General features: G+C 51.7%; 1 protein-coding gene across 1 annotated transcript in view; it reads left to right on the top strand.

Annotated features, from left to right (window-relative positions):
* The window catches only part of PREB (prolactin regulatory element binding), a 32,933-nt gene extending 12,627 nt beyond the window's left edge, over positions 1-20,306 (top strand). Inside the window, exons 2-10 of the mRNA XM_056553624.1 lie at positions 3,788-3,937; positions 4,012-4,198; positions 4,469-4,689; positions 8,085-8,165; positions 10,302-10,426; positions 10,546-10,719; positions 14,982-15,054; positions 15,227-15,386; positions 19,734-20,306. Of these exons, the coding sequence (XP_056409599.1) occupies positions 3,803-3,937; positions 4,012-4,198; positions 4,469-4,689; positions 8,085-8,165; positions 10,302-10,426; positions 10,546-10,719; positions 14,982-15,054; positions 15,227-15,386; positions 19,734-19,828 (1,251 nt within the window). The 5' untranslated portion in view covers positions 3,788-3,802 and the 3' untranslated portion in view covers positions 19,829-20,306. The remainder of the gene's footprint in view (positions 1-3,787; positions 3,938-4,011; positions 4,199-4,468; positions 4,690-8,084; positions 8,166-10,301; positions 10,427-10,545; positions 10,720-14,981; positions 15,055-15,226; positions 15,387-19,733) is intronic.
* Positions 20,307-25,948: the final 5,642 nt, after the last annotated feature.

Below are 25,948 nucleotides of genomic sequence, written 5' to 3'. Positions count from 1 at the left end.
TATCTGGGGGGGAGCAGTCTGTGTATATGTAATCTGGGGGGGAGCAGTCTGTGTATATGTATTCTGGGGGGGAGCAGTCTGTGTATATGTGATCTGGGGGGGAGCAGTCTGTGTATATGTGATCTGGGGGGAGCAGTCTGTGTATATGTGATCTGGGGGGGAGCAGTCTGTGTATATGTGATCTGGGGGGAGCAGTCTGTGTATATGTAATCTGGGGGGGAGCAGTCTGTGTATATGTGATCTGGGGGGGGAGCAGTCTGTGTATATGTGATCTGGGGGGGGAGCAGTCTGTGTATATGTGATCTGGGGGGGAGCAGTCTGTGTATATGTGATCTGGGGGGGAGCAGTCTGTGTATATGTGATCTGGGGGGGAGCAGTCTGTGTATATGTAATCTGGGGGGGAGCAGTCTGTGTATATGTGATCTGGGGGGGGGAGCAGTCTGTGTATATGTGATCTGGGGGGGAGCAGTCTGTGTATATGTGATCTGGGGGGGGAGCAGTCTGTGTATATGTGATCTGGGGGGGAGCAGTCTGTGTATATGTGATCTGGGGGGGGAGCAGTCTGTGTATATGTGATCTGGGGGGGGAGCAGTCTGTGTATATGTGATCTGGGGGGGGAGCAGTCTGTGTATATGTGATCTGGGGGGGAGCAGTCTGTGTATATGTGATCTGGGGGGGAGCAGTCTGTGTATATGTGATCTGGGGGGGGAGCAGTCTGTGTATATGTGATCTGGGGGGGGAGCAGTCTGTGTATATGTGATCTGGGGGGGGAGCAGTCTGTGTATATGTGATCTGGGGGGGAGCAGTCTGTGATATGTGATCTGGGGGGAGCAGTCTGTGTATATGTGATCTGGGGGGGAGCAGTCTGTGTATATGTGATCTGGGGGGGGGGAGCAGTCTGTGTATATGTGATCTGGGGGGGGGAGCAGTCTGTGTATATGTGATCTGGGGGGGGGAGCAGTCTGTGTATATGTGATCTGGGGGGGGAGCAGTCTGTGTATATGTGATCTGGGGGGGGAGCAGTCTGTGTATATGTGATCTGGGGGGAGCAGTCTGTGTATATGTGATCTGGGGGGAGCAGTCTGTGTATATGTAATCTGGGGGGGGAGCAGTCTGTGTATATGTAATCTGGGGGGGGGAGCAGTCTGTGTATATGTGATCTGGGGGGGGAGCAGTCTGTGTATATGTGATCTGGGGGGGAGCAGTCTGTGTATATGTGATCTGGGGGGGGAGCAGTCTGTGTATATGTGATCTGGGGGGGGGAGCAGTCTGTGTATATGTGATCTGGGGGGGGGAGCAGTCTGTGTATATGTGATCTTGGGGGCTAGCAGTCTGTGTATATGTGATCTGGGGGGAGCAGTCTGTGTATATGTGATCTGGGGGGGGAGCAGTCTGTGTATATGTGATCTGGGGGGGGGAGCAGTCTGTGTATATGTGATCTGGGGGGAGCAGTCTGTGTATATGTAATCTGGGGGGAGCAGTCTGTGTATATGTGATCTGGGGGGGGAGCAGTCTGTGTATATGTGATCTGGGGGGTAAGAGTCTGTGTGTATGTAAAGGGAGCAGTCTGTGTATATGTAATCTGGGGGGAGCAGTCTGTGTATATGTAATCTGGGGGGGAGCAGTCTGTGTATATGTAATCTGGGGGAGCAGTCTGTGTATATGTAATCTGGGGGGAGCAGTCTGTGTATATGTAATCTGGGGGAGCAGTCTGTGTATATGTAATCTGGGGGAGCAGTCTGTGTATATGTAATCTGGGGGGGAGCAGTCTGTGTATATGTAATCTGGGGGAGCAGTCTGTGTATATGTAATCTGGGGGGGAGCAGTCTGTGTATATGTAATCTGGGGGGGAGCAGTCTGTGTATATGTGATCTGGGGGGGAGCAGTCTGTGTATATGTGATCTGGGGGGAGCAGTCTGTGTATATGTGATCTGGGGGGGAGCAGGGGAACAGTCTGTGTATATGTAATCTGGGGGGGGAGCAGTCTGTGTATATGTGACCTGGGGGGGGAGCAGTCTGTGTATATGTGATCTGGGGGGGGGGGGAGCAGTCTGTGTATATGTGATCTGGGGGGGGAGCAGTCTGTGTATATGTGATCTGGGGGGAGCAGTCTGTGTATATGTGATCTGGGGGGGAGCAGTCTGTGTATATGTGATCTGGGGGGGGGGAGCAGTCTGTGTATATGTGATCTGGGGGGGGGGAGAGCAGTCTGTGTATATGTGATCTTGGGGGGGAGCATTCTGTGTATATGTGATCTGGGGGGGGAGCAGTCTGTGTATATGTGATCTGGGGGGGAGCAGTTCTGTGTATATGTGATCTGGGGGGGGAGCAGTCTGTGTATATGTGATCCTTGGGGGGAGCAGTCTGTGTATATGTGATCTGGGGGGGGAGCAGTCCTGTGTATATGTGATCTTGGGGGGGAGCAGTCTGTGTATATTGTGATCTTGGGGGGGAGCAGTCTGTGTATATGTGATCTGGGGGGGGAGCAGTCTGTGTATATGTGATCTGGGGGGGAGCAGTCTGTGTATATGTGATCTGGGGGGGAGCAGTCTGTGTATATGTGATCTGGGGGGAGCAGTCTGTGCATATGTGATCTGGGGGGGGAGCAGTCTGTGTATATGTGATCTGGGGGGGGGGAGCAGTCTGTGTATATGTGATCTGGGGGGGGGGGGAGCAGTCCTGTGTATATGTGATCTGGGGGGGGGGAGCAGTCTGTGTATATGTGATCTGGGGGGGGGAGCAGTCTGTGTATATGTGATCTGGGGGGGGGAGCAGTCTGTGTATATGTGATCTGGGGGGGGGAGCAGTCTGTGTATATGTGATCTGGGGGGGAGCAGTCTGTGTATATGTGATCTGGGGGGGGAGCAGTCTGTGTATATGTAATCTGGGGGGGAGCAGTCTGTGTATATGTAATCTGGGGGGGGGAGCAGTCTGTGTATATGTGATCTGGGGGGGGAGCAGTCTGTGTATATGTGATCTGGGGGGAGCAGTCTGTGTATATGTGATCTGGGGGGGGAGCAGTCTGTGTATATGTGATCTGGGGGGGGGAGCAGTCTGTGTATATGTGATCTGGGGGGGGGAGCAGTCTGTGTATATGTGATCTTGGGGGGCTAGCAGTCTGTGTATATGTGATCTGGGGGGAGCAGTTCTGTTGTATATGTGATCTGGGGGGGGAGCAGTCTGTGTATATGTGATCTGGGGGGGGGAGCAGTCTGTGTATATGTGATCTGGGGGGAGCAGTCTGTGTATATGTAATCTGGGGGGGAGCAGTCTGTGTATATGTGATCTGGGGGGGGAGCAGTCTGTGTATATGTGATCTGGGGGGTTAAGAGGTCTGTGTGTATGTAAAGGGAGCAGTCTGTGTATATGTAATCTGGGGGAGCAGTCTGTGTATATGTAATCTGGGGGGAGCAGTCTGTGTATATGTAATCTGGGGGAGCAGTCTGTGTATATGTAATCTGGGGGGAGCAGTCTGTGTATATGTAATCTGGGGGGAGCAGTCTGTGTATATGTAATCTGGGGGGAGCAGTCTGTGTATATGTAATCTGGGGGGGAGCAGTCTGTGTATATGTAATCTGGGGGGAGCAGTCTGTGTATATGTAATCTGGGGGGGGGAGCAGTCTGTGTATATGTGATCTGGGGGGTAAGAGTCTGTGTGTATGTAAGGGGAGCAGTCCTGTGTATATGTATGTGTACATATATATATATATATATATATATATATATAATGTATGTATGTAGCCGCCCTCCATGTTGTCGCGGTTGACCTCACTGCTGTGTCTTCCAGCTCTGCAGTCTGAGGATGGGGAGACGCCGGCATCCCGACCTGTACTGTGCCCCCTTCCCCCTCTACACCGTGCGCTTCCACCGGGACACATGCACAGTAGTCACCGGCGGAGGGGGCGGAGCCTCGAAGACTGGGATCAAGAATGCGCTGGTAAGTGCAGCGCCCCTACACAATCGAGATCCGTCTCTTCCTGTACTAACCGTCACCGTTCACCCCCCTCCCAGCACTTCCTGCGTCTGGAGCGGATCTCAGAGCGGCTCAGCGCCTCTCTGCTCCATGCCCAGGACACAGAGACCCGCGCCACCATGAACCTGGCGCTGAGCGGGGACACGCTGGCCATTGGACAGGACGCCTCCTGCCACATACTCCGCTATCAGCAACACCAAAAGGACGGGCGCCAGGACGAGACGGGTGAGTGCTACCTCTAATGCCTGCCCCACATCACTACTCGGACTAACCTCTGCCCCCCCACATCACTCCTCGAACTAACCTCTGCCCCCCCCACATCACTCCTCGGACTAACCTCTGCCCCCCCCACATCAACCTCCAGGACTAACATCTGCCCCCCACATCACCTCCCCCACAGTCCCGCCCTCCACTTTACTTACACAGATTTTACCATACCCCTGGTGCAGTTTGGGGGGGCCGTTCTCTGTGCTCATCTGCCTTCTCTCATCTTAGGGGGCACTGATCGGGGATCGAGGAAAAGGAAACCTTCTAAAAATAACTCTGAGGCCACTGTGGGGGGCACCAAGAACGAGACCCCAGAGATCTCCCTGCAGCCGGTGACTGTGGTGCAGACCGACTTTAGCCCTGATAACCTCCAGAAAGCTTTGTGCTTCAATGTGGACTCTACCAAGCTTCTGACGGGGGGAGCCGACGGGTGTGTGCGTGTGTGGGAGGTATGATTACTTTTTCTGGGAAGGGTGATGAAGGGGGTGGGCCTGGGAATGAGTGTGGTGTAATAATGTGAGGGTGGAGGGGAGGGGTGTCTCGCTGTGATGGCGGAGCAAAGTAAAGCTGTGTTGTGATGGTGGAGGTGGTGTCTTGCTGTGATGGCGGGGCAGTGTCGCGCTGTGATGGCGGACTGCTGTGGCGCTGTGATGGCGAAGGAAAGTAAAGCTGTGTTGTGATGGAGGTGGTGTCTTGCTGTGATGATGCAGCGGAGCGCTGTCATGCTGCAATGGTGCAGCGGAGCGCTGTCTTGCTGTGATGGTGGAGCAAAGTCTTACTGTGATGGTGGAGCAGAGTCTTACTGTGATGGTGGAGCGGGGCGGAGTTTGCGCTGTGATGGCTGTGTGTCGCGCTGTGATGGCTGTGTGTCGCGCTGTGATGGCTGTGTGTCGCGCTGTGATGGCTGTGTGTCGCGCTGTGATGGCTGTGTGTCGCGCAGTGATGGCTGTGTGTCGCGCAGTGATGGCTGTGTGTCGCGCAGTGATGGCTGTGTGTCGCGCAGTGATGGCTGTGTGTCGCGCAGTGATGGCTGTGTGTCGCGCAGTGATGGCTGTGTGTCGCGCAGTGATGGCTGTGTGTCGCGCAGTGATGGCTGTGTGTCGCGCAGTGATGGCTGTGTGTCGCGCAGTGATGGCTGTGTGTCGCGCAGTGATGGCTGTGTGTCGCGCAGTGATGGCTGTGTGTCGCGCAGTGATGGCTGTGTGTCGCGCAGTGATGGCTGTGTGTCGCGCAGTGATGGCTGTGTGTCGCGCAGTGATGGCTGTGTGTCGCGCTGTCATGGCTGTGTGTCGCGCTGTCATGGCTGTGTGTCGCGCTGTCATGGCGGGGGTGGTGTCGCGCTGTCATGGCGGGGGTGGTGTCGCGCTGTCATGGCGGGGGCGGTGTCGCGCTGTTATGGCTGTGTGATGCGCTGTGATGGCTGTGTGATGCGCTGTGATGGCTGTGTGTCGCGCTGTGATGGCTGTGTGTCGCGCTGTGATGGCTGTGTGTCGCGCTGTGATGGCTGTGTGTCGCGCTGTGATGGCTGTGTGTCGCGCTGTGATGGCTGTGTGTCGCGCTGTGATGGCTGTGTGTCGCGCTGTGATGGCTGTGTGTCGCGCTGTGATGGCTGTGTGTCGCGCTGTGATGGCTGTGTGTCGCGCTGTGATGGCTGTGTGTCGCGCTGTGATGGCTGTGTGTCGCGCTGTGATGGCTGTGTGTCGCGCTGTGATGGTGTGGGCGGTGTCGTGCTGTGATGGCTGTGTGTCGTGCTGTGATGGCTGTGTGTCGCGCTGTGATGGCTGTGTGTCGCGCTGTGATGGCTGTGTGTCGCGCTGTGATGGCTGTGTGTCGCGCTGTGATGGTGTGGGCGGTGTCGTGCTGTGATGGCTGTGTGTCGCGCTGTGATGGCTGTGTGTCGCGCTGTGATGGCTGTGTGTCGCGCTGTGATGGCTGTGTGTCGCGCTGTGATGGCTGTGTGTCGCGATGTGATGGCTGTGTGTCGTGCTGTGATGGTGTGGGCGGTGTTGCGCTGTGATGGCTGTCTCGCGCTGTGATGGTGTGGGCGGTGTGTCGCGCTGTCATGGCTGTGTGTCGCGCTGTCATGGCGGGGGCGGTGTTGCACTGTTATGGCTGTGTGATGCGCTGTGATGGCTGTGTGATGCGCTGTGATGGCTGTGTGTCACGCTGTGATGGCTGTGTGTCGCGCTGTGATGGCTGTGTGTCGCGCTGTGATGGCTGTGTGTCGCGCTGTGATGTCTGTGTGTCGCGCTGTGATGGCTGTGTGTCGCGCTGTGATGGCTGTGTGTCGCGCTGTGATGGCTGTGTGTCGCGCTGTGATGGCTGTGTGTCGCGCTGTGATGGCTGTGTGTCGCGCTGTGATGGCTGTGTGTCGCGCTGTGATGGCTGTGTGTCGCGCTGTGATGGCTGTGTGTCGCGCTGTCATGGCGGGGGCGGTGTTGCACTGTTATGGCTGTGTGATGCTCTGTGATGGCTGTGTGTCGCGATGTGATGGCTGTGTGTCGCGCTGTGATGGCTGTGTGTCGCGCTGTGATGGCTGTGTGTCACGCTGTGATGGCTGTGTGTCGCGCTGTGATGGCTGTGTGTCGCGCTGTGATGGTGTGGGCGGTGTTGTGCTGTGATGGCTGTGTGTCGTGCTGTGATGGCTGTGTGTCGTGCTGTGATGGCTGTGTGTCGTGCTGTGATGGCTGTGTGTCGCGCTGTGATGGCTGTGTGTCGCGCTGTGATGGCTGTGTGTCGCGCTGTGATGGCTGTGTGTCGCGCTGTGATGGCTGTGTGTCGCGCTGTGATGGCTGTGTGTCGCGCTGTGATGGCTGTGTGTCGCGCTGTCATGGCTGTGTGTCGCGCTGTGATGGCTGTGTGTCGTGCTGTGATGGTGTGGGCGGTGTTGCGCTGTGATGGCTGTCTCGCGCTGTGATGGTGTGGGCGGTGTGTCGCGCTGTCATGGCTGTGTGTCGCGCTGTCATGGCGGGGGCGGTGTTGCACTGTTATGGCTGTGTGATGCGTTGTGATGGCTGTGTGTCGCGATGTGATGGCTGTGTGTCGCGCTGTGATGGCTGTGTCGCGCTGTGATGGTGTGGGCGGTGTCGTGCTGTGATGGCTGTGTGTCGCGCTGTGATGGCGGGGGGCGGTGTCGCGCTGTGATGGCTGTGTGTCGCGCTGTGATGGCTGTGTGTCGCGCTGTGATGGCTGTGTGTCGCGCTGTCATGGCTGTGTGTCGCGCTGTCATGGCTGTGTGTCGCGCTGTCATGGCTGTGTGTCGCGCTGTGATGGCTGTGTGTCGTGCTGTGATGGCGGGGGGCGGTGTCGCGCTGTGATGGCTGTGTGTCGCGCTGTGATGGCTGTGTGTCGCGCTGTGATGGCGGGGGCGGTGCCGCGCTGTGATGGCTGTGTGTCGCGCTGTGATGGCTGTGTGTCGCACTGTGATGGCGGGGGCGGTGTCGCGCTGTGATGGCGGGGGCGGTGTCGCGCTGTGATGGCGGGGGCGGTGTCGCGCTGTGATGGCGGGGGCGGTGTCGCGCTGTGATGGCGGGGGCGGTGTCGCGCTGTGATGGCGGGGGCGGTGTCGCGCTGTGATGGCGGGGGCGGTGTCGCGCTGTGATGGCGGGGGCAGTGTCGCGCTGTGATGGCTGTGTGACGCGCTGTGATGGCGGGGGCGCTGTTGCGCTGTGATGGCTGTGTGTCGCGCTGTGATGGCGGGGGCGGTGTCGCGCTGTGATGGCGGGGGCGCGCTGTGATGGCGGGGGCGGTGTCACGCTGGGATGGTGGGGGCGGTGTCGCGCTGGGATGGTGGGGGCGGTGTCATTCCAGGAGTTTGCTCAAATTTTTCCTCTTTTTTCTTTAGTTTCCGGCAATGAAGAAACTTTTTGATTATAAAGCTCATGATGGAGAAATAGAAGACGTGACCGTCAGCCCTGATAACAAGGTGACCGGGGGCTCCTCATCTGGGGGATCTCTTCATCTCAGGGTCGGTGGTGGAGGTCATAGGGTGGAGGTGAAATAAATAGAAAGAAAAAAGACCGGGGAACGGCGCCTCGTGTATTACCCTTAAACACAAACAGCAAGTGTAAATGTGGGGAAACCCACGGCACTTATAGGTGGCTGCTCACCAGATGTAAATAGAAGTAACGCATATCACCCCAAATAGGGGTACTCACTGATGTCCAAAGGAGGGCTGCAAGCCGGAGGTCACAGGCACATACGTCCTGACGTAGTCATCAAACAGAAAATGGAAAAGGACCTCATTCATCCAGGCGCTGCCGGTTAGGTCATCAGGTGTTCTCTGCACACCTGATCTGAGGAAGAGGGGAGTCACCCTCGAAACGCGTAATCTGTATGTTGTTTATTATTTTTTAATAAACTTTCATGTATACAATATTCCAAGGTATACATTGCATCATTTTGTGCACCTGATGACCTAACCGGCAGCGCCTGGATGAATGAGGTCCTTTTCCATTTTCCGTTTGATAGGGTGGAGGTGGATGTGCTCCTTATATGGGGTAGATTGTGGAGGTCATAGGGGGGAGATGATGTGCTCCTTATATGGGGGTAGATTGTGGAGGTCATAGAGTGGAGATGATGTGCTCCTTATATGGGGGTAGATTTTGGAGGTCATAGGGTGGAGATGATGTGCTCCTTATATGGGGTAGATTGTGGAGGTCATAGGGGGGAGATGATATGCTCCTTATATGGGGGTAGATTGTGGAGGTCATAGGGTGGAGATGATGTGCTCCTTATATGGGGGTAGATGGTGGAGGTCATAGGGTGGAGATGATGTGCTCCTTATCTGGGGGTAGATGGTGGAGATCATAGGGTGGAGATGATGTGCTCCTTATATGGGGGTAGATGGTGGAGGTCATAGGGTGGAGATGATGTGCTCCTTATCTGGGGGTAGATGGTGGAGGTCATAGGGTGGAGATGATGTGCTCCTTATATGGGGGTAGATGGTGGAGGTCATAGGGTGGAGATGATGTGCTCCTTATCTGGGGTAGATTGTGGAGGTCATAGGGTGGAGATGATGTGCTCCTTATCTGGGGGTAGATGGTGGAGGTCATAGGGTGGAGATGATGTGCTCCTTATATGGGGGTAGATGGTGGAGGTCATAGGGTGGAGATGGATGTGCTCCTTATCTGAGGGTAGATGGTAGATGTTTCGTGTGCATGCGGTGACGGTCGTTTCGTGTGCATGCGGTGACGGTCGTTTCGTGTGCATGCGGTGACGGTCGTTTCGTGTGCATGCGGTGACGGTCGTTTCGTGTGCATGCGGTGACGGTCGTTTCGTGTGCATGCGGTGACGGTCGTTTCGTGTGCATGCGGTGACGGTCGTTTCGTGTGCATGCGGTGACGGTCGTTTCGTGTGCATGCGGTGACGGTCGTTTCGTGTGCATGCGGTGACGGTCGTTTCGTGTGCATGCGGTGACGGTCGTTTCGTGTGCATGCGGTGACGGTCGTTTCGTGTGCATGCGGTGACGGTCGTTTCGTGTGCATGCGGTGACGGTCGTTTCGTGTGCATGCGGTGACGGTCGTTTCGTGTGCATGCGGTGACGGTCGTTTCGTGTGCATGCGGTGACGGTCGTTTCGTGTGCATGCGGTGACGGTCGTTTCGTGTGCATGCGGTGACGGTCGTTTCGTGTGCATGCGGTGACGGTCGTTTCGTGTGCATGCGGTGACGGTCGTTTCGTGTGCATGCGGTGACGGTCGTTTCGTGTGCATGCGGTGACGGTCGTTTCGTGTGCATGCGGTGACGGTCGTTTCGTGTGCATGCGGTGACGGTCGTTTCGTGTGCATGCGGTGACGGTCGTTTCGTGTGCATGCGGTGACGGTCGTTTCGTGTGCATGCGGTGACGGTCGTTTCGTGTGCATGCGGTGACGGTCGTTTCGTGTGCATGCGGTGACGGTCGTTTCGTGTGCATGCGGTGACGGTCGTTTCGTGTGCATGCGGTGACGGTCGTTTCGTGTGCATGCGGTGACCGTCGTTCCGTGTGCATGCGGTGACGGTCGTTCTGTGTGCATGCGGTGACGGTCGTTTTGTGTGCATGCGGTAACGGTCGTTTCGTGTGCAGGTGGTGACCGTCGGGCAGGACTTCCGCTGCTGTGTCTGGGAGGCCGATCAGCTCCTCTCCGAGCTCAGCTGGAACGAGAATCTTCCTAACATCCCGGACAGGATGTACAGATACCGTGCCTGCAGGTGAGAGGAGGAGGAGCTTACATGGAGGGGTGGCTTGTAGTTGGGATATTGTGGGGCGGGGTCTGAGGATGTTATTAGGGGTGGAGTCCTGTCTTCAGGGTGGTGACTTTGTTTTCCAGGTTTGGGAAGGTGCCTGATCAGAAGAAAAGTCTCCGCCTCTACACGGTGCAGATCCCTCATAAGAGAGAACGCCGCCCTCCGCCATGTTACATTACCAAGTGGGATGGGCTTAGCTTCCTGCCGCTCCTCACCGAGCCGTGTGGTAATGAGGTCATCTCCTGCCTGGCGGTGAGGTGAGGAACCAGCTGCTGATTATCACCTGTCTGCAGCTAAGCTCCTCCCTGTACTGGGTATTTACCCCCCACACACACAGTGGTGGCTCCTCCTCTCCCCACACTACACTGATGGTGGCTCCTCCTCTCTCCACACTGATGTGGCTCCTCGTCCTCTCTCCACACTGATGGTGGCTCCTCCTCTCTCCACACTGATGTGGCTCCTCGTCCTCTCTCCACACTGATGTGGCTCCTCCTCCTCTCTCCACACTGATGTGGCTCCTCCTCCTCTCTCCACACTGATGTGGCTCCTCCTCCTCTCTCCACACTGATGTGGCTCCTCCTCCTCTCTCCACACTGATGTGGCTCCTCCTCCTCTCTCCACACTGATGTGGCTCCTCCTCCTCTCTCCACACTGATGTGGCTCCTCCTCTCTCCACACTGATGTGGCTCCTCCTCTCTCCACACTGATGTGGCTCCTCCTCTCTCCACACTGATGTGGCTCCTCGTCCTCTCTCCACACTGATGTGGCTCCTCCTCCTCTCTCCACACTACACTGATGGTGGCTCCTTCTCTCTCCACACTGATGTGACTCCTCCTCCTCTCTCCACACTGATGTGGCTCCTCCTCCTCTCTCCACACTGATGTGGCTCCTCCTCCTCTCTCCACACTGATGTGGCTCCTCGTCCTCTCTCCACACTGATGTGGCTCCTCCTCCTCTCTCCACACTGATGTGGCTCCTCGTCCTCTCTCCACACTGATGTGGCTCCTCGTCCTCTCTCCACACTGATGTGGCTCCTCGTCCTCTCTCCACACTGATGTGGCTCCTCGTCCTCTCTCCACACTGATGTGGCTCCTCGTCCTCTCTCCACACTGATGTGGCTCCTCGTCCTCTCTCCACACTGATGTGGCTCCTCCTCCTCTCTCCACACTGATGTGGCTCCTCCTCCTCTCTCCACACTGATGTGGCTCCTCCTCCTCTCTCCACACTGATGTGGCTCCTCCTCCTCTCTCCACACTGATGTGGCTCCTCCTCCTCTCTCCACACTGATGTGGCTCCTCCTCCTCTCTCCACACTGATGTGGCTCCTCCTCCTCTCTCCACACTGATGTGGCTCCTCCTCCTCTCTCCACACTGATGTGGCTCCTCCTCCTCTCTCCACACTGATGTGGCTCCTCCTCCTCTCTCCACACTGATGTGGCTCCTCCTCCTCTCTCCACACTGATGTGGCTCCTCCTCCTCTCTCCACACTGATGTGGCTCCTCGTCCTCTCTCCACACTGATGTGGCTCCTCGTCCTCTCTCCACACTGATGTGGCTCCTCCTCCTCTCTCCACACTGATGTGGCTCCTCGTCCTCTCTCCACACTGATGTGGCTCCTCGTCCTCTCTCCACACTGATGTGGCTCCTCGTCCTCTCTCCACACTGATGTGGCTCCTCGTCCTCTCTCCACACTGATGTGGCTCCTCGTCCTCTCTCCACACTGATGTGGCTCCTCGTCCTCTCTCCACACTGATGTGGCTCCTCGTCCTCTCTCCAAACTGATGTGGCTCCTCGTCCTCTCTCCACACTGATGTGGCTCCTCGTCCTCTCTCCACACTGATGTGGCTCCTCGTCCTCTCTCCACACTGATGTGGCTCCTCGTCCTCTCTCCACACTGATGTGGCTCCTCGTCCTCTCTCCACACTGATGTGGCTCCTCGTCCTCTCTCCACACTGATGTGGCTCCTCGTCCTCTCTCCACACTGATGTGGCTCCTCGTCCTCTCTCCACACTGATGTGGCTCCTCGTCCTCTCTCCACACTGATGTGGCTCCTCGTCCTCTCTCCACACTGATGTGGCTCCTCGTCCTCTCTCCACACTGATGTGGCTCCTCGTCCTCTCTCCACACTGATGTGGCTCCTCGTCCTCTCTCCACACTGATGTGGCTCCTCGTCCTCTCTCCACACTGATGTGGCTCCTCGTCCTCTCTCCACACTGATGTGGCTCCTCGTCCTCTCTCCACACTGATGTGGCTCCTCGTCCTCTCTCCACACTGATGTGGCTCCTCGTCCTCTCTCCACACTGATGTGGCTCCTCGTCCTCTCTCCACACTGATGTGGCTCCTCGTCCTCTCTCCACACTGATGTGGCTCCTCGTCCTCTCTCCACACTGATGTGGCTCCTCGTCCTCTCTCCACACTGATGTGGCTCCTCGTCCTCTCTCCACACTGATGTGGCTCCTCGTCCTCTCTCCACACTGATGTGGCTCCTCGTCCTCTCTCCACACTGATGTGGCTCCTCGTCCTCTCTCCACACTGATGTGGCTCCTCGTCCTCTCTCCACACTGATGTGGCTCCTCGTCCTCTCTCCACACTGATGTGGCTCCTCGTCCTCTCTCCACACTGATGTGGCTCCTCGTCCTCTCTCCCCACTGATGTGGCTCCTCGTCCTCTCTCCACACTGATGTGGCTCCTCGTCCTCTCTCCACACTGATGTGGCTCCTCGTCCTCTCTCCACACTGATGTGGCTCCTCGTCCTCTCTCCACACTGATGTGGCTCCTCGTCCTCTCTCCACACTGATGTGGCTCCTCGTCCTCTCTCCACACTGATGTGGCTCCTCGTCCTCTCTCCACACTGATGTGGCTCCTCGTCCTCTCTCCACACTGATGTGGCTCCTCGTCCTCTCTCCACACTGATGTGGCTCCTCCTCCTCTCTCCACACTGATGTGGCTCCTCCTCCTCTCTCCACACTGATGTGGCTCCTCCTCCTCTCTCCACACTGATGTGGCTCCTCCTCCTCTCTCCACACTGATGTGGCTCCTCCTCCTCTCTCCACACTGATGTGGCTCCTCCTCCTCTCTCCACACTGATGTGGCTCCTCCTCCTCTCTCCACACTGATGTGGCTCCTCCTCCTCTCTCCACACTGATGTGGCTCCTCCTCCTCTCTCCACACTGATGTGGCTCCTCGTCCTCTCTCCACACTGATGTGGCTCCTCGTCCTCTCTCCACACTGATGTGGCTCCTCGTCCTCTCTCCACACTGATGTGGCTCCTCGTCCTCTCTCCACACTGATGTGGCTCCTCCGTCCTCTCTCCACACTGATGTGGCTCCTCCGTCCCTCTCCACACTGATGTGGCTCCTCCTCCTCGCTCCACACTGATGTGGCTCCTCCTCCTCCTCGCTCCACACTGATGTGGCTCCTCCTCCTCCTCGCTCCACACTGATGTGGCTCCTCCTCCTCCTCGCTCCACTCTGATGTGGCTCCTCCTCCTCCTCGCTCCACTCTGATGTGGCTCCTCCTCCTCGCTCCGCACTGATGGCTCCTCCTCGCTCCGCACTGATGGCTCCTCCTCGCTCCGCACTGATGGCTCCTCCTCGCTCCGCACTGATGGCTCCTCCTCGCTCCGCACTGATGGCTCCTCCTCGCTCCGCACTGATGGCTCCTCCTCGCTCCGCACTGATGGCTCCTGCTCCTTCCTCTCTGCACACTGACGGTGGCGCCTCCTCTTCCTCTCTGCACCCTGACGGTGGCGCCTCCTCTTCCCCTCTGCACCCTGACGGTGGCGCCTCCTCTTCCCCTCTGCACCCTGACGGTGGCGCCTCCTCTTCCCCTCTGCACCCTGACGGTGGCGCCTCCTCTTCCCCTCTGCACCCTGACGGTGGCGCCTCCTCCTTCCCCTCTGCACCCTGACGGTGGCGCCTCCTCCTTCCCCTCTGCACCCTGACGGTGGCGCCTCCTCCTTCCCCTCTGCACCCTGACGGTGGCGCCTCCTCCTTCCCCTCTGCACCCTGACGGTGGCGCCTCCTCCTTCCCCTCTGCACCCTGACGGGGGCGCCTCCTCCTTCCCCTCTGCACCCTGACGGTGGCTCCTCCTCCTTCCCCTCTGCACCCTGACGGTGGCTCCTCCTCCTTCCCCTCTGCACCCTGACGGTGGCTCCTCCTCCTTCCTCTCTGCACCCTGACGGTGGCTCCTCCTCCTTCCTCTCTGCACCCTGACGGTGGCTCCTCCTCCTTCCTCTCTGCACCCTGACGGTGGCTCCTCCTATTCCACACTGGCTTATCCTCCTCTCCCCACACTACACTGATGGCTCCTCCTCCTCTCCCCACACTACACTGATGGCTCCTCCTCCTCTCCCCACACTACACTGATGGCTCCTCCTCCTCTCCCCACACCAAACACTGATGGCTCCTCCTCCTCTCCCCACACTACACTGATGGCTCCTCCTCCTCTCCCCACACCAAACACTGATGTCTCCGCCTCCTTCTATATCTCTTGGTAATATTAACCCCTTGTTGTTGCAGTGATTGTGGGACGTTCCTTGGTCTGGGCACGGTCACCGGTTCTGTCGCCATCTACATTTCTTTCTCTCTTCAGGTTTGTACCGCCACCTTGTTTTGTTTTGTTTTTGGCAGTTTTTTAGGAGATATTACCGCACAGGGGGGCATCAATCCAGTTTGTTACTCCTCCCACTTTCCATTACTCCTCCCCTTTTTCCTTATTGGTCCCACCCTCATTATTATGCTCCTCCTCTGCTCCCTTATTACAGAAGCTGTATTACGTGCAGGAAGCACACGGCATTGTTGTCACCGATTTGGCGTTCTTCCCGGACACAACACAAGGACGGGCTCTACGTGGTGACAATGAAGCGGCTATGCTGAGCGTGGCGGTGGACAGCCGCTGTAAACTTCACATGGTGGCCAACAGACGTAGGTGTCCTCTCCACCAGAGGAGATCAGTGGGGGGGGTGGTCACCTGCTTCCCTGTTGATGACCCTGTGCGCCCTCCACGGTGTAGTATATGTGGAAGGTAGGGCAAAAATGGGGGGTGCTCCCAGAGAAAAGTGGAATGCAGAATCTTGTGGCAGATTTTGTAGCTCACAAATTGTGGTTGTGAGTTGTTGAACGGGAGCTGCTGCACTCCGACCGGGTCTGGGCTGTTATGCAAGAGCCAGTGGAGAAACAGGATGGGTAGCTGGAAGCTACAGAAAAAAACGGGAGGCGCTGCTCTTGTGTGCGAAAGGACGGAGACACTCAGGCCAGCACAGGTAAAACTTATTTATTTAGCAAAAAGAGTGGACAACGGGTTTTGGCACACACATAGTGCCTTCCTCAGGTCCAAAGAGTACAATGCAGACTTCTCTATTAGTATGCAGAGTTACTGGTGGCGATCCTGTGTCCAGCGGCGCTGGCATGGTACTGACGCCAGAGCCACACCTTTAACTCTACATACTAATAGAGAAGTCTGCATTGTACTCTCTGGACCTGAGGAAGGCACTATATGTGTGCCAAAACCCGTTGTCCACTCTTTTTGCAAAATAAATACCTTTTACCTGTGCTGGCCTGAGTCTCTCCGTCCTTTCGCACACAAGAGCAGCGCCTCCCAAAAGACCGTTTTTTTCTGTAGCTTCCAGCTACCCACAGTGTAGTATAGTGATTGCTGCTCTGAGGAAACCATTGCCCGGAAAGCCTCAGGATATGGAGGAGGAGATTGGTAACAGCAGGAGGAGCCCTACCATAATGTCTCCCCTCATTGACCTATATCCAAAATTTCTAGTAGACTTGGGTCCAGATTTTTTTTTGCACTTTCTAAGAATTAAGACACTTTTAGTTCATCTTGGTGGATATATATTTTTTTTATGTTCTAATTTTTGAATTTTATAACATTTTTATAAAACAAAAAGAAATGTCCAGTTCAAGACATAAAATTTTGAATTAAAACCTTAACAGTTTTTGGTCTGTGACCAGTTCTTCCTCATGGTATAAATTACAGCACCTACGAGTGATGGAGACTTATACCATGAGTAAGATCTGTTGACTGTTCGAAATATGTAGGAACTTTTATTTCAATTTTTTTATAAATTTTTGGGAGATTTTTTTTATTCCACGTTCTAATATATGTTTACTGGAATCTAGAGATCTTTTCCTCTTTATATGGATAGCGGGAATTGCTTCAAAATGTGGCGTTATGGGTGCTTCCAGTGACACTCATATATACCCCAGGTGATGTCCATCTAGTAGCGGTCAGCTGACACCCCTTTTCCATATTGTTAGCCTTTCTGGGCCTTAGGTTTCAGCTTCTCATAGTGTTATAAGATCTCTGCTTGTTGTGTGTGAATTGTAACATCCTTGTATACAGCCAGAGGCTGAGGTTTTGTCCTACCCTGGTCATTCTCTCACAGTATTGTTTCATTGTCTCAGTATAGACAACACTATAAATGCTTGATGCAGAAAACACACAGAGGCATAACTAGGGGCCCCTGTGCCCCCATACAACAGTTAGGCTTCCCCCTGTGCCCCAATATAGTAGTTATGCCCCATGTAGTATTAGACCACACGAAGGCCACATAATGTAAGCCCCCTCTGTGCCCCCATACAGTAGTTAGTTCTCCTCTGTGTCCCCATAGAGTAGTTAGTTCTCCTCTGTGCCTCCATTTAGTATTAGGCTCCTCTGTGTCCCCATAGAGTAGTTAGTTCTCCTCTGTGTCCCCATAGAGTAGTTAGTTCTCCTCTGTGCCTCTATTTAGTATTAGGCCCCTCTGTGCCCCCATACAGTAGTTAGTTCTCCTCTGTGCCTCCATTTAGTATTAGGCTCCTCTGTGTCCCCATAGAGTAGTTAGTTCTCCTCTGTGTCCCCATAGAGTAGTTAGTTCTCCTCTGTGCCTCCATTTAGTATTAGGCCCCTCTGTGCCCCCATACAGTAGTTAGTTCTCCTCTGTGCCTCCATTTAGTGTTCGGTCCCCTCTGTGTCCCCATAGAGTAGTTAGTTCTCCTCTGTGTCCCCATAGAGTAGTTAGTTCTCCTCTGTGCCTCCATTTAGTATTAGGCCCCTCTGTGTCCCCATAGAGTAGTTAGTTCTCCTCTGTGCTTCCATTTAGTGTTCGGTCCCCTCTGTGTCCCCATAGAGTAGTTAGTTCTCCTCTGTGTCCCCATAGAGTAGTTAGTTCTCCTCTGTGCCTCCATTTAGTATTAGGCCCCTCTGTGTCCCCATAGAGTAGTTAGTTCTCCTCTGTGTCCCCATAGAGTAGTTAGTTCTCCTCTGTGCCTCCATTTAGTGTTCGGTCCCCTCTGTGTCCCCATAGAGTAGTTAGTTCTCCTCTGTGCCTCCATTTAGTGTTCGGTCCCCTCTGTGTCCCCATAGAGTAGTTAGTTCTCCTCTGTGTCCCCATAGAGTAGTTAGTTCTCCTCTGTGCCTCCATTTAGTGTTCGGTCCCCTCTGTGTCCCCATAGAGTAGTTAGTTCTCCTCTGTGTCCCCATAGAGTAGTTAGTTCTCCTCTGTGCCTCCATTTAGTATTAGGCCCCTCTGTGTCCCCATAGAGTAGTTAGTTCTCCTCTGTGTCCCCATAGAGTAGTTAGTTCTCCTCTGTGCCTCCATTTAGTGTTCGGTCCCCTCTGTGTCCCCATAGAGTAGTTAGTTCTCCTCTGTGTCCCCATAGAGTAGTTAGTTCTCCTCTGTGCCTCCATTTAGTATTAGGCCCCTCTGTGTCCCCATAGAGTAGTTAGTTCTCCTCTGTGCCTCCATTTAGTTTTAGGCCCCTCTGTGTCCCCATAGAGTAGTTAGTTCTCCTCTGTGCTTCCATTTAGTGTTCGGTCCCCTCTGTGTCCCCATAGAGTAGTTAGGGCACCCTGTCTCTATTTAAAGGGATATTCCAGGAAAAAAAATTATATCCCAACTGGCTCAAGAAAGTTAAACAGATTTGTAAATTACTTGTATTAAAAAAATCTTAATCCTTCCAATAATGATCAGCTGCTGAAGTTGAGTTGTTCTTTTCTGTCTGGCAACAGTGCTCTCTGCTGACATCTCTGCTTGTCTCGGGAACTGCACAGAGTAGAAGAGGTTTGCTATGGGGATTTGCTTCTACTCTGGACAGTTCCCAAGACAGGTGTCATCAGAGAGCACTAAGACAGAAAAGAACAACTCATCTTCAGCAGCTCATAAGTACTGAAAGGATTAAGATTTTTTAATAGAAGTAATTTACAAATCTGTTTAACTTTCTGTAGCCAGTTGATATATAAAAAAGTTTTTTCCTGGATAACCCCTTTAATATTAGGTCCCCTCTGTGCCCCCATAGAGTAGGTAGTTCTCCTCTGGGCCTCCATTTAGTATTAGGTCCCCTCTGTGTCCCATTTAGTATTAGGTCTCCTCTGTGCCCCCATAGAGTAGTTAGTTCTCCTCTGTGCCTCCATTTAGTATTAGGTCTCCTCTGTGCCCCCATAGAATAGTTAGTTCTCCTCTGTGCCTCCATTTAGTATTAGTTCTCCTCTGTGCCCCCATAGAATAGTTAGTTCTCCTCTGTGCCCCCATAGAGTAGTTAGTTCTTCTCTGTGCCTCCATTTATTATTAGGTCTCCTCTGTGCCCCCATAGAATAGTTAGTTCTCCTCTGTGCCCCCATAGAGTAGTTAGTTCTCCTCTGTGCCTCCATTTAGTATTAGGTCCCCTCTGTGCCCCAATACAGCAGTTAGGTCACCCTGTTTCTATTTAGTATTAGGCTTCACAATGCTGACCATGTAGTATTAGGTGACACAATGCTTACATATAGTAAGCCCCTTCTGTACCCCAATGTAGTAGTTGAATATGGTAGTTGGGCCCCATGTATTATTAGTCCCCACATATATTAAGCCCTCTCTGTGCCCCCCTAGAGTAGTTAAGCTACCCTGTGCCTCTATTTAGTGCTAGGGTCCACAATACCCACATATAGGCCCCCTCTGTGCCCCATGATGTATTAGGCCCCACAATGCCCACATATAGGTGGGAGGCAACATGAAAACCAAAACCCAATACATCTTCCCAGTCACCTCCTCTTCTTTCCGCTTCTGGCAAGGGCAGCAGACATTTTGGCAACCCCGGTTCATTGGCACAGGGCAGCTGTGTGCGTCTTACATATAGTTATAAGCTGCGCTCTCTTGTCATGTATCCCCGGGGGGGTGGGGGTGGTACATGACAATAAATGTAATAATTTGAACGTGATGAGGAAATAGTCTGGAGGAGCTCCTGAAGGGTCTGTGACATCCTGATGCCTCTCATACCTTTTTTTTTTATGTTCTCCCCTTTAAGGAACCTACCCCGTGTGGCTGCTGCTCCTCCTGTGTGTGGCGCTGGTCATCATTGCTATTGTCCTGCTCCAGTACACATTTCCAGACTTCTTCTAGAGATGTTAATGGAGATCTCGTGATAGTCCACAACATGTCCTGGAAAGTGGTTGTATGGAGGGATCGGGGGTCTGTGAGATGTGGAGATGTCTCGTGGGCGTTATTTATACGCACATGACTTACCTCCTGATGACGAGAGGCCGCGCTGTGAAGACCGATCCTGTTCTCCTTGTCTTCACATTCCATGTCTTCTGCTCTTGGACAATTTGTAGTAATTAAACTGATGAGATGTGATGGTCGGTGGTGAAGAGCCGACCTTTATTATCTAGTTGACTGTTTCGGCGATGACGTTGCCTTCTGTATGTTCATGAGCTTTGGTTCTCAATGTTTTGTCCAGGCAAAGGTCCACTGTCTCCTCTAGAGCTCCTAGAAGATACGCGGGCCTTGTCCCATTGCCGTCCCAACAACGTCTTCATGATGAAGATGAAGATGTGGCAAGAGCCTGAACCTGACAAAATAAAGGGGATTTTATACTCTGTTTCCGTTCTCATTGTTCAGTCCTACATGTTGGAGTCTTTTATCTTCTGTTGGGTCAGATATCTGGGTGGGCTGTGGTCCTCACATCACGTTCCGTATTCATCAATGCTGGAGGATCCTTGTGTGAAGGTTACAAAATGGAGGTGATAATGGCGCTCATGATGTTCCTATAGACTAGAGTATAATCGTCAGGTACAGGAACCTGGTGCACAGACCACCAGAGGACCGTAGAGATTTTATGAATTTTAATATTTCTGTTTCTTTAATCTTATTAATAAACCAAATTCTCCCCATCTCCGTTGCAGCAGGAAAAAAAACATCTCAATGTGACCAAAGATCCAACACCCTCTGCTGACCAGACGTCCATATTTACTTCTCTGTCCAGAGCTGCTCCCAACTAATAAATAAACCTCTGGAGGTGGTGTCGGCTTTATTGTATGTCATGTTGTTAGTTGTCTTCACGTGTCCCTGATGGCTGACTGGGCTGATAATCATTACTGTGAAGATCTCGGAACATGGAAAAAGCTCCACAAACAGATGTAAAGGGTCCGTCTGAGCTGTAGATTGTAGGCTCTAAGCTCTAGATTTAGGGCTGAGGGACCCTCTGGGGTCTGTTGTAGGATCTATGCTGTAGATTTCACACTGAGGGATCCTCGGGGGTCTATTGTAGGATCTAAGCTGTAGATTTCACCCTTAGGGATCCTCAGGGGTCTGTTGTAGGATCTAAGCTGTAGATTTCACACTGAGGGATCCTCGGGGGTCTATTGTAGGATCTAAGCTGTAGATTTCACACTGAGGGATCCTCGGGGGTCTATTGTAGGATCTAAGCTGTAGATTTCACTCTGAGGGATCCTCGGGGGTCTATTGTAGGATCTAAGCTGTAGATTTCACACTGAGGGATCCTCGGGGGTCTATTGTAGGATCTAAGCTGTAGATTTCACACTGAGGGATCCTCGGGGGTCTATTGTAGGATCTAAGCTGTAGATTTCACTCTGAGGGATCCTCTGGGTCTATTGTAGGATCTAAGCTGTAGATTTCACGCTGAGGGATCCTCAGGGGTCTGTTGTAGGATCTAAGCTGTAGATTTCACACTGAGGGATCCTCGGGGGTCTATTGTAGGATCTAAGCTGTAGATTTCACTCTGAGGGATCCTCGGGGGTCTATTGTAGGATCTAAGCTGTAGATTTCACACTGAGGGATCCTCGGGGGTCTATTGTAGGATCTAAGCTGTAGATTTCACTCTGAGGGATCCTCGGGGGTCTATTGTAGGATCTAAGCTGTAGATTTCACACTGAGGGATCCTCGGGGGTCTATTGTAGGATCTAAGCTGTAGATTTCACGCTGAGGGATACTCAGGGGTCTATTGTAGGATCTAAGCTGTAGATTTCACGCTGAGGGATCCTCAGGTGTCTATTGTAGGATCTAAGCTGTAGATTTCACACTGAGGGATCCTCGGGGGTCTATTGTAGGGTATAAGCTGTAGATTTCACACTGAGGGATCCTCAAGGGTCTATTGTAGGATTTAAGCTGTAGATTTCATGCTGAGGGATCCTCGGGGTCTCTTGTAGGATCTATGGAGGTAAAGAAATCCCGGCACTCAAATGGATACTGAAGAAATTCTTGCTATTTATTCAAAGCATAAATTGCATGACATGTAACGCAGCACGCGTTCCGGCTATATATAAGCCTTTTTCAACTGCATAACGTAACAACGGGAAGAGACACTATTTATATGCGCCCGAACAGCACAATCGGCGTCATCTCCGTACCTCCCATAAGTGAGTATCATAAACACATCAAGAAAACACGTGACATTTTTGTGAATGGAGTACAAACCACAACAATAGTGTATGAAGGGGGTGTTCTCTAAGTCGGCCATTGTAGCTGAGGAAAAAATAGAGGAGAAAAGCTACAGGTAAGTAGTGACTCCAGCAGACTGTTCTATTAATACAGCAGTTTTGACAACTCGTAATCACAGTTAAGGCCCCGGGGTTCTAGCGTGTCTAGCTTATGGATCCAAAAAGCTTCCTTTCTCGCCAGAAGCTTTTTGATCTCACCGCCCATCTAGGAGGAATGACTTCGTCGTATGGCCTTTTTCTTTAAAATGATGGGGAATGGGAAAAAATAGATTATTGCAATGAATGCTAGATTTATGTCTATTATTGCGGTCTCCCACACGCTGGGTCGTTTCCCCAACGTATAGCATACCGCATGGACACTTTATCACATAGAAAATATTTTTGGAATGGCATGTAAAAAAACTTATTGATCAAATTTTTTTTTTTGAATGGGGATGTGTAATGAAATAATTTTTTATTACATTGAGCACATGTCAAACAGGGGTAAGTACCTGTTTTTTGTGTACTTAGGAAAGACTGTCGACTTTTCTTCTTGCTACCTACATCAGCCCTGATCAATTTATCTTTTAAATTTGGTGCCCTCTTGTTACAGATCAGGGGTGCCCTACCAAATTCTTCAATACCCGGATAGGATTTTCTAAAAATTGCCAGTGGTCCCTGACAATCTTATCTACCTTATATGCTGAAGGATGGAAGTTCCTCACAAAAGGGATCGCTTTTTCTTTGGGTCTAGGTGGTCTCTCCATATCCATTTTGGTTGTTAAAACCCCTTTTGGATATCCTCATTCTTAAAATTTTTCTTCCAATTCTTTTGATCTGTTTTTATAGGACCGGGTCTTTCACAATTCTGGATATTTGTTGTCTTTGTGACAACGGGATTGCTCGTTTTGACTGCACGTGTTTTCTTGATGTGTTTATGATACTCACTTATGGGAGGTACGGAGATGACGCTGATTGTGCTGTTCGGGCGCATATAAATAGTGTCTCTTCCCGTTGTTACATTATGCAGTTGAAAAAGGCTTATATATAGCCGGAACGCGTGCTGCGTTACATGTCATGCAATGTATGCTTTGAATAAATAGCAAGAATTTCTTCAGCATCCATTTGAGTGTAGGGATTTCTTTACCTCCATTGGACTTTACACGATCCCTGGGCACCTACCTTCACAATGCCGACCTACCTAGACTCTGGACTTTGACTTCTAAGGTTCATGCACGTGATAAAAAAAATGGGATTAATGTCTTCCATACTATCATATAGTGAAGATGAATCATCCCGTATCATATCCCAGACTACTGCCTCGGCTGAATTTCTTCAAACGCCTGCAAATGAGTTAAAGAAAAGTGCATTAAAGAGAGAATCACGCCGACTGTTGTCTTGAGTTACACAATGCCACCCTATCGTAATATCATCGGGTGGAATGCATTCCGCATGGACTCCGAGTCAATCTACGCCCAACGCTATTTGCAGAGTACGTGGATTATTGCAGAGACTTTGAGCGAATCCTGAATAAGTGTTCATTGGATATCATTGTCCTAACTGTAGTTCGTCTGCAGAAAGCGATAACAGACACCAAAAGAGAAGTCGATTTGATTGAACAATAGCTCCGAGATTCCTTAAAAATTGAGGCCTTAACCATATTGAAGGAAAATTTGGATAAACAGATTGCAAGTCATCGCAAGGAATTAGAAGAGAGAGAGAAATTTCTGGGGGACACAGAAGACTACCTGGCTAATCGGATATACAGATGTTCGGAATCCTCCGCGCCCTCCCGATGAGTGGCAGCCGGTTACAACCGAGGAGGTTATTCATCCTCAAGCTCGAGCGATTTCTCCAATACACGCCGCGATAGACGTCCTTTTCTTACAGAGGAGAAGAGGAGGCCGCCATCATCGGCGAACCAAGAAGTCCAGTTGTCACGTGATCCCAGGTAGGACTGAATCTATAGTTAATAACATTTCTTCTAAATGCCTGTCACCTACTGAGATTGCAGTCCTTCAGAAGGGACTTTCTTTTAGCCCTGTGAGCAAACTTGACTCTTTTCAACTAGATATTGATTTGGAGAGACTGTTTTGCTTAATAAGACTAAAAACCCTTTTTCCACGGATAAAACTCGTCATGAGACTGTCCCATCTATTGCCCGAGATACGGGGGGCACTATGACCCTGGAAAGTCTAAATTTACATTTAAAAAGTCATTTCTGTCCACCTAAAATCTATCATCCTGTGGAGACTTTTGTCAACTTGGTTAAAACTGATGTGGACAAGTTATTGAAAGAAGGAAATACCCTATATTTAATCATTTGTCTACCTTGGAAAGACGGGCTCTAGATTCTCTGCCTTCTGATAAAAATATCACGATAAAACTAGCCGATAAAGGTGCTTCAGTAGTAGTGATGGATACCACTAAGTACAAGAAAGACATTGTTCGTCAGCTAGCAGACAGAGAAACTTACGAGCAGGTAGATCGAGATCCCCTAGCAGCTATCCAACATAGGATCTCTGATATGATTGAAAAATATCTAAGGATTGTGATGTTATTGACGATAAACTTGCCACATATTTACAGAAATTTTTCCTATAACACCTGTCTTATGTATACTGCCGAAGATCCACAAGGGACTGACCGATCCACCAGGTCGTCCCATTGTGGCTTCGACAGAATCTGTTTTATCCTCTTCATTGTTTTGGAGAAGTCCCTGACACCATGGTTAAAAACTACCCCCGCTTTTTTGTCAGACACCACAGACTTCCTAAAAATTTTGGAGACAATAACTGATATTACAGATGAGACACTATTGGTGACCATAGTTGTAGTCAGTCTATAGACGTCGATTGAACACGACAAGGGGGTTGAGGCAACTAAGTGGTTGTTGGAACAAAGTGATTTTACAGATTTACAACAAAAATTTTTGGAAGCAATGTTGAATATTTTGTTGAGGGAGAATTATTTCCTCTACGAGGACACTTTCTACAAACAAAAGAGAGATTTGGCGATGGGAGTGAATGTGGCTCCCCCATATGCCAATGCGTATATGTCACACTTTGATATGTGTATCCAAATCACTTATTCAAAAAGCATTTTAAACTGTGGAAAAGGTATATAGACGATATTGTGTGCATATGGGAGGGGCCACGTTCGATCCTGATGCAATTTTTTGAGTATCTGAATGACATAAGGGTGGTACTGAAATTCACCTTGACGTGATGAAACCAATGTTAGTTTCCTGGACACATTGATCCAGAAAGATGGCAAAGGGGGTTTATGTACAGACCTGTACAGAAAACCGACAGATAAAAACAGTTTACTCCTCTTTTCTAGTGCCCATCCCCAGCCGTCAAATGAGCTATCCCGTTGTCACAAAGACAACGAATATCCAGAATTGTAAAAGACCCGGTCCTAAAAAAAAACTGAGATTAAAAGAATTGGAAGAAAAATTTTAAGAACAAGGATATCCAGAAAGGGTTTTAACACCCAGAATGGATATGGAGAGACCACCTAGACCCAAAGAAAAAGCTATCCCTTTTGTGAGGAACTTCCATCCTTCAGCATATAAGGTAGATTGTCAGGGACCACTGGCAAATTTTAGAAAAATCCTATCCGGGTATTGAAGAATTTGGTAGGGCACCCCTGATCTGTAACAAGAGGGCACCTAATTTAAAAGATAAATTGATCAAGGCTGATGTGGGTAGCAAGAAGAAATGTCGCCAGTCTTTCCTAAGTACACAAAAAACAGGTACTTACCCCTGTTTGACATGTGCTCAATGTAGCAATGTAATAAAAA

Source organism: Hyla sarda, unplaced genomic scaffold (genome assembly GCF_029499605.1).
Source record: "Hyla sarda isolate aHylSar1 unplaced genomic scaffold, aHylSar1.hap1 scaffold_343, whole genome shotgun sequence".
In the NCBI taxonomy this organism is placed as follows: domain Eukaryota; kingdom Metazoa; phylum Chordata; class Amphibia; order Anura; family Hylidae; genus Hyla; species Hyla sarda.
This window is presented reverse-complemented; position numbering and strand designations above follow the sequence as displayed.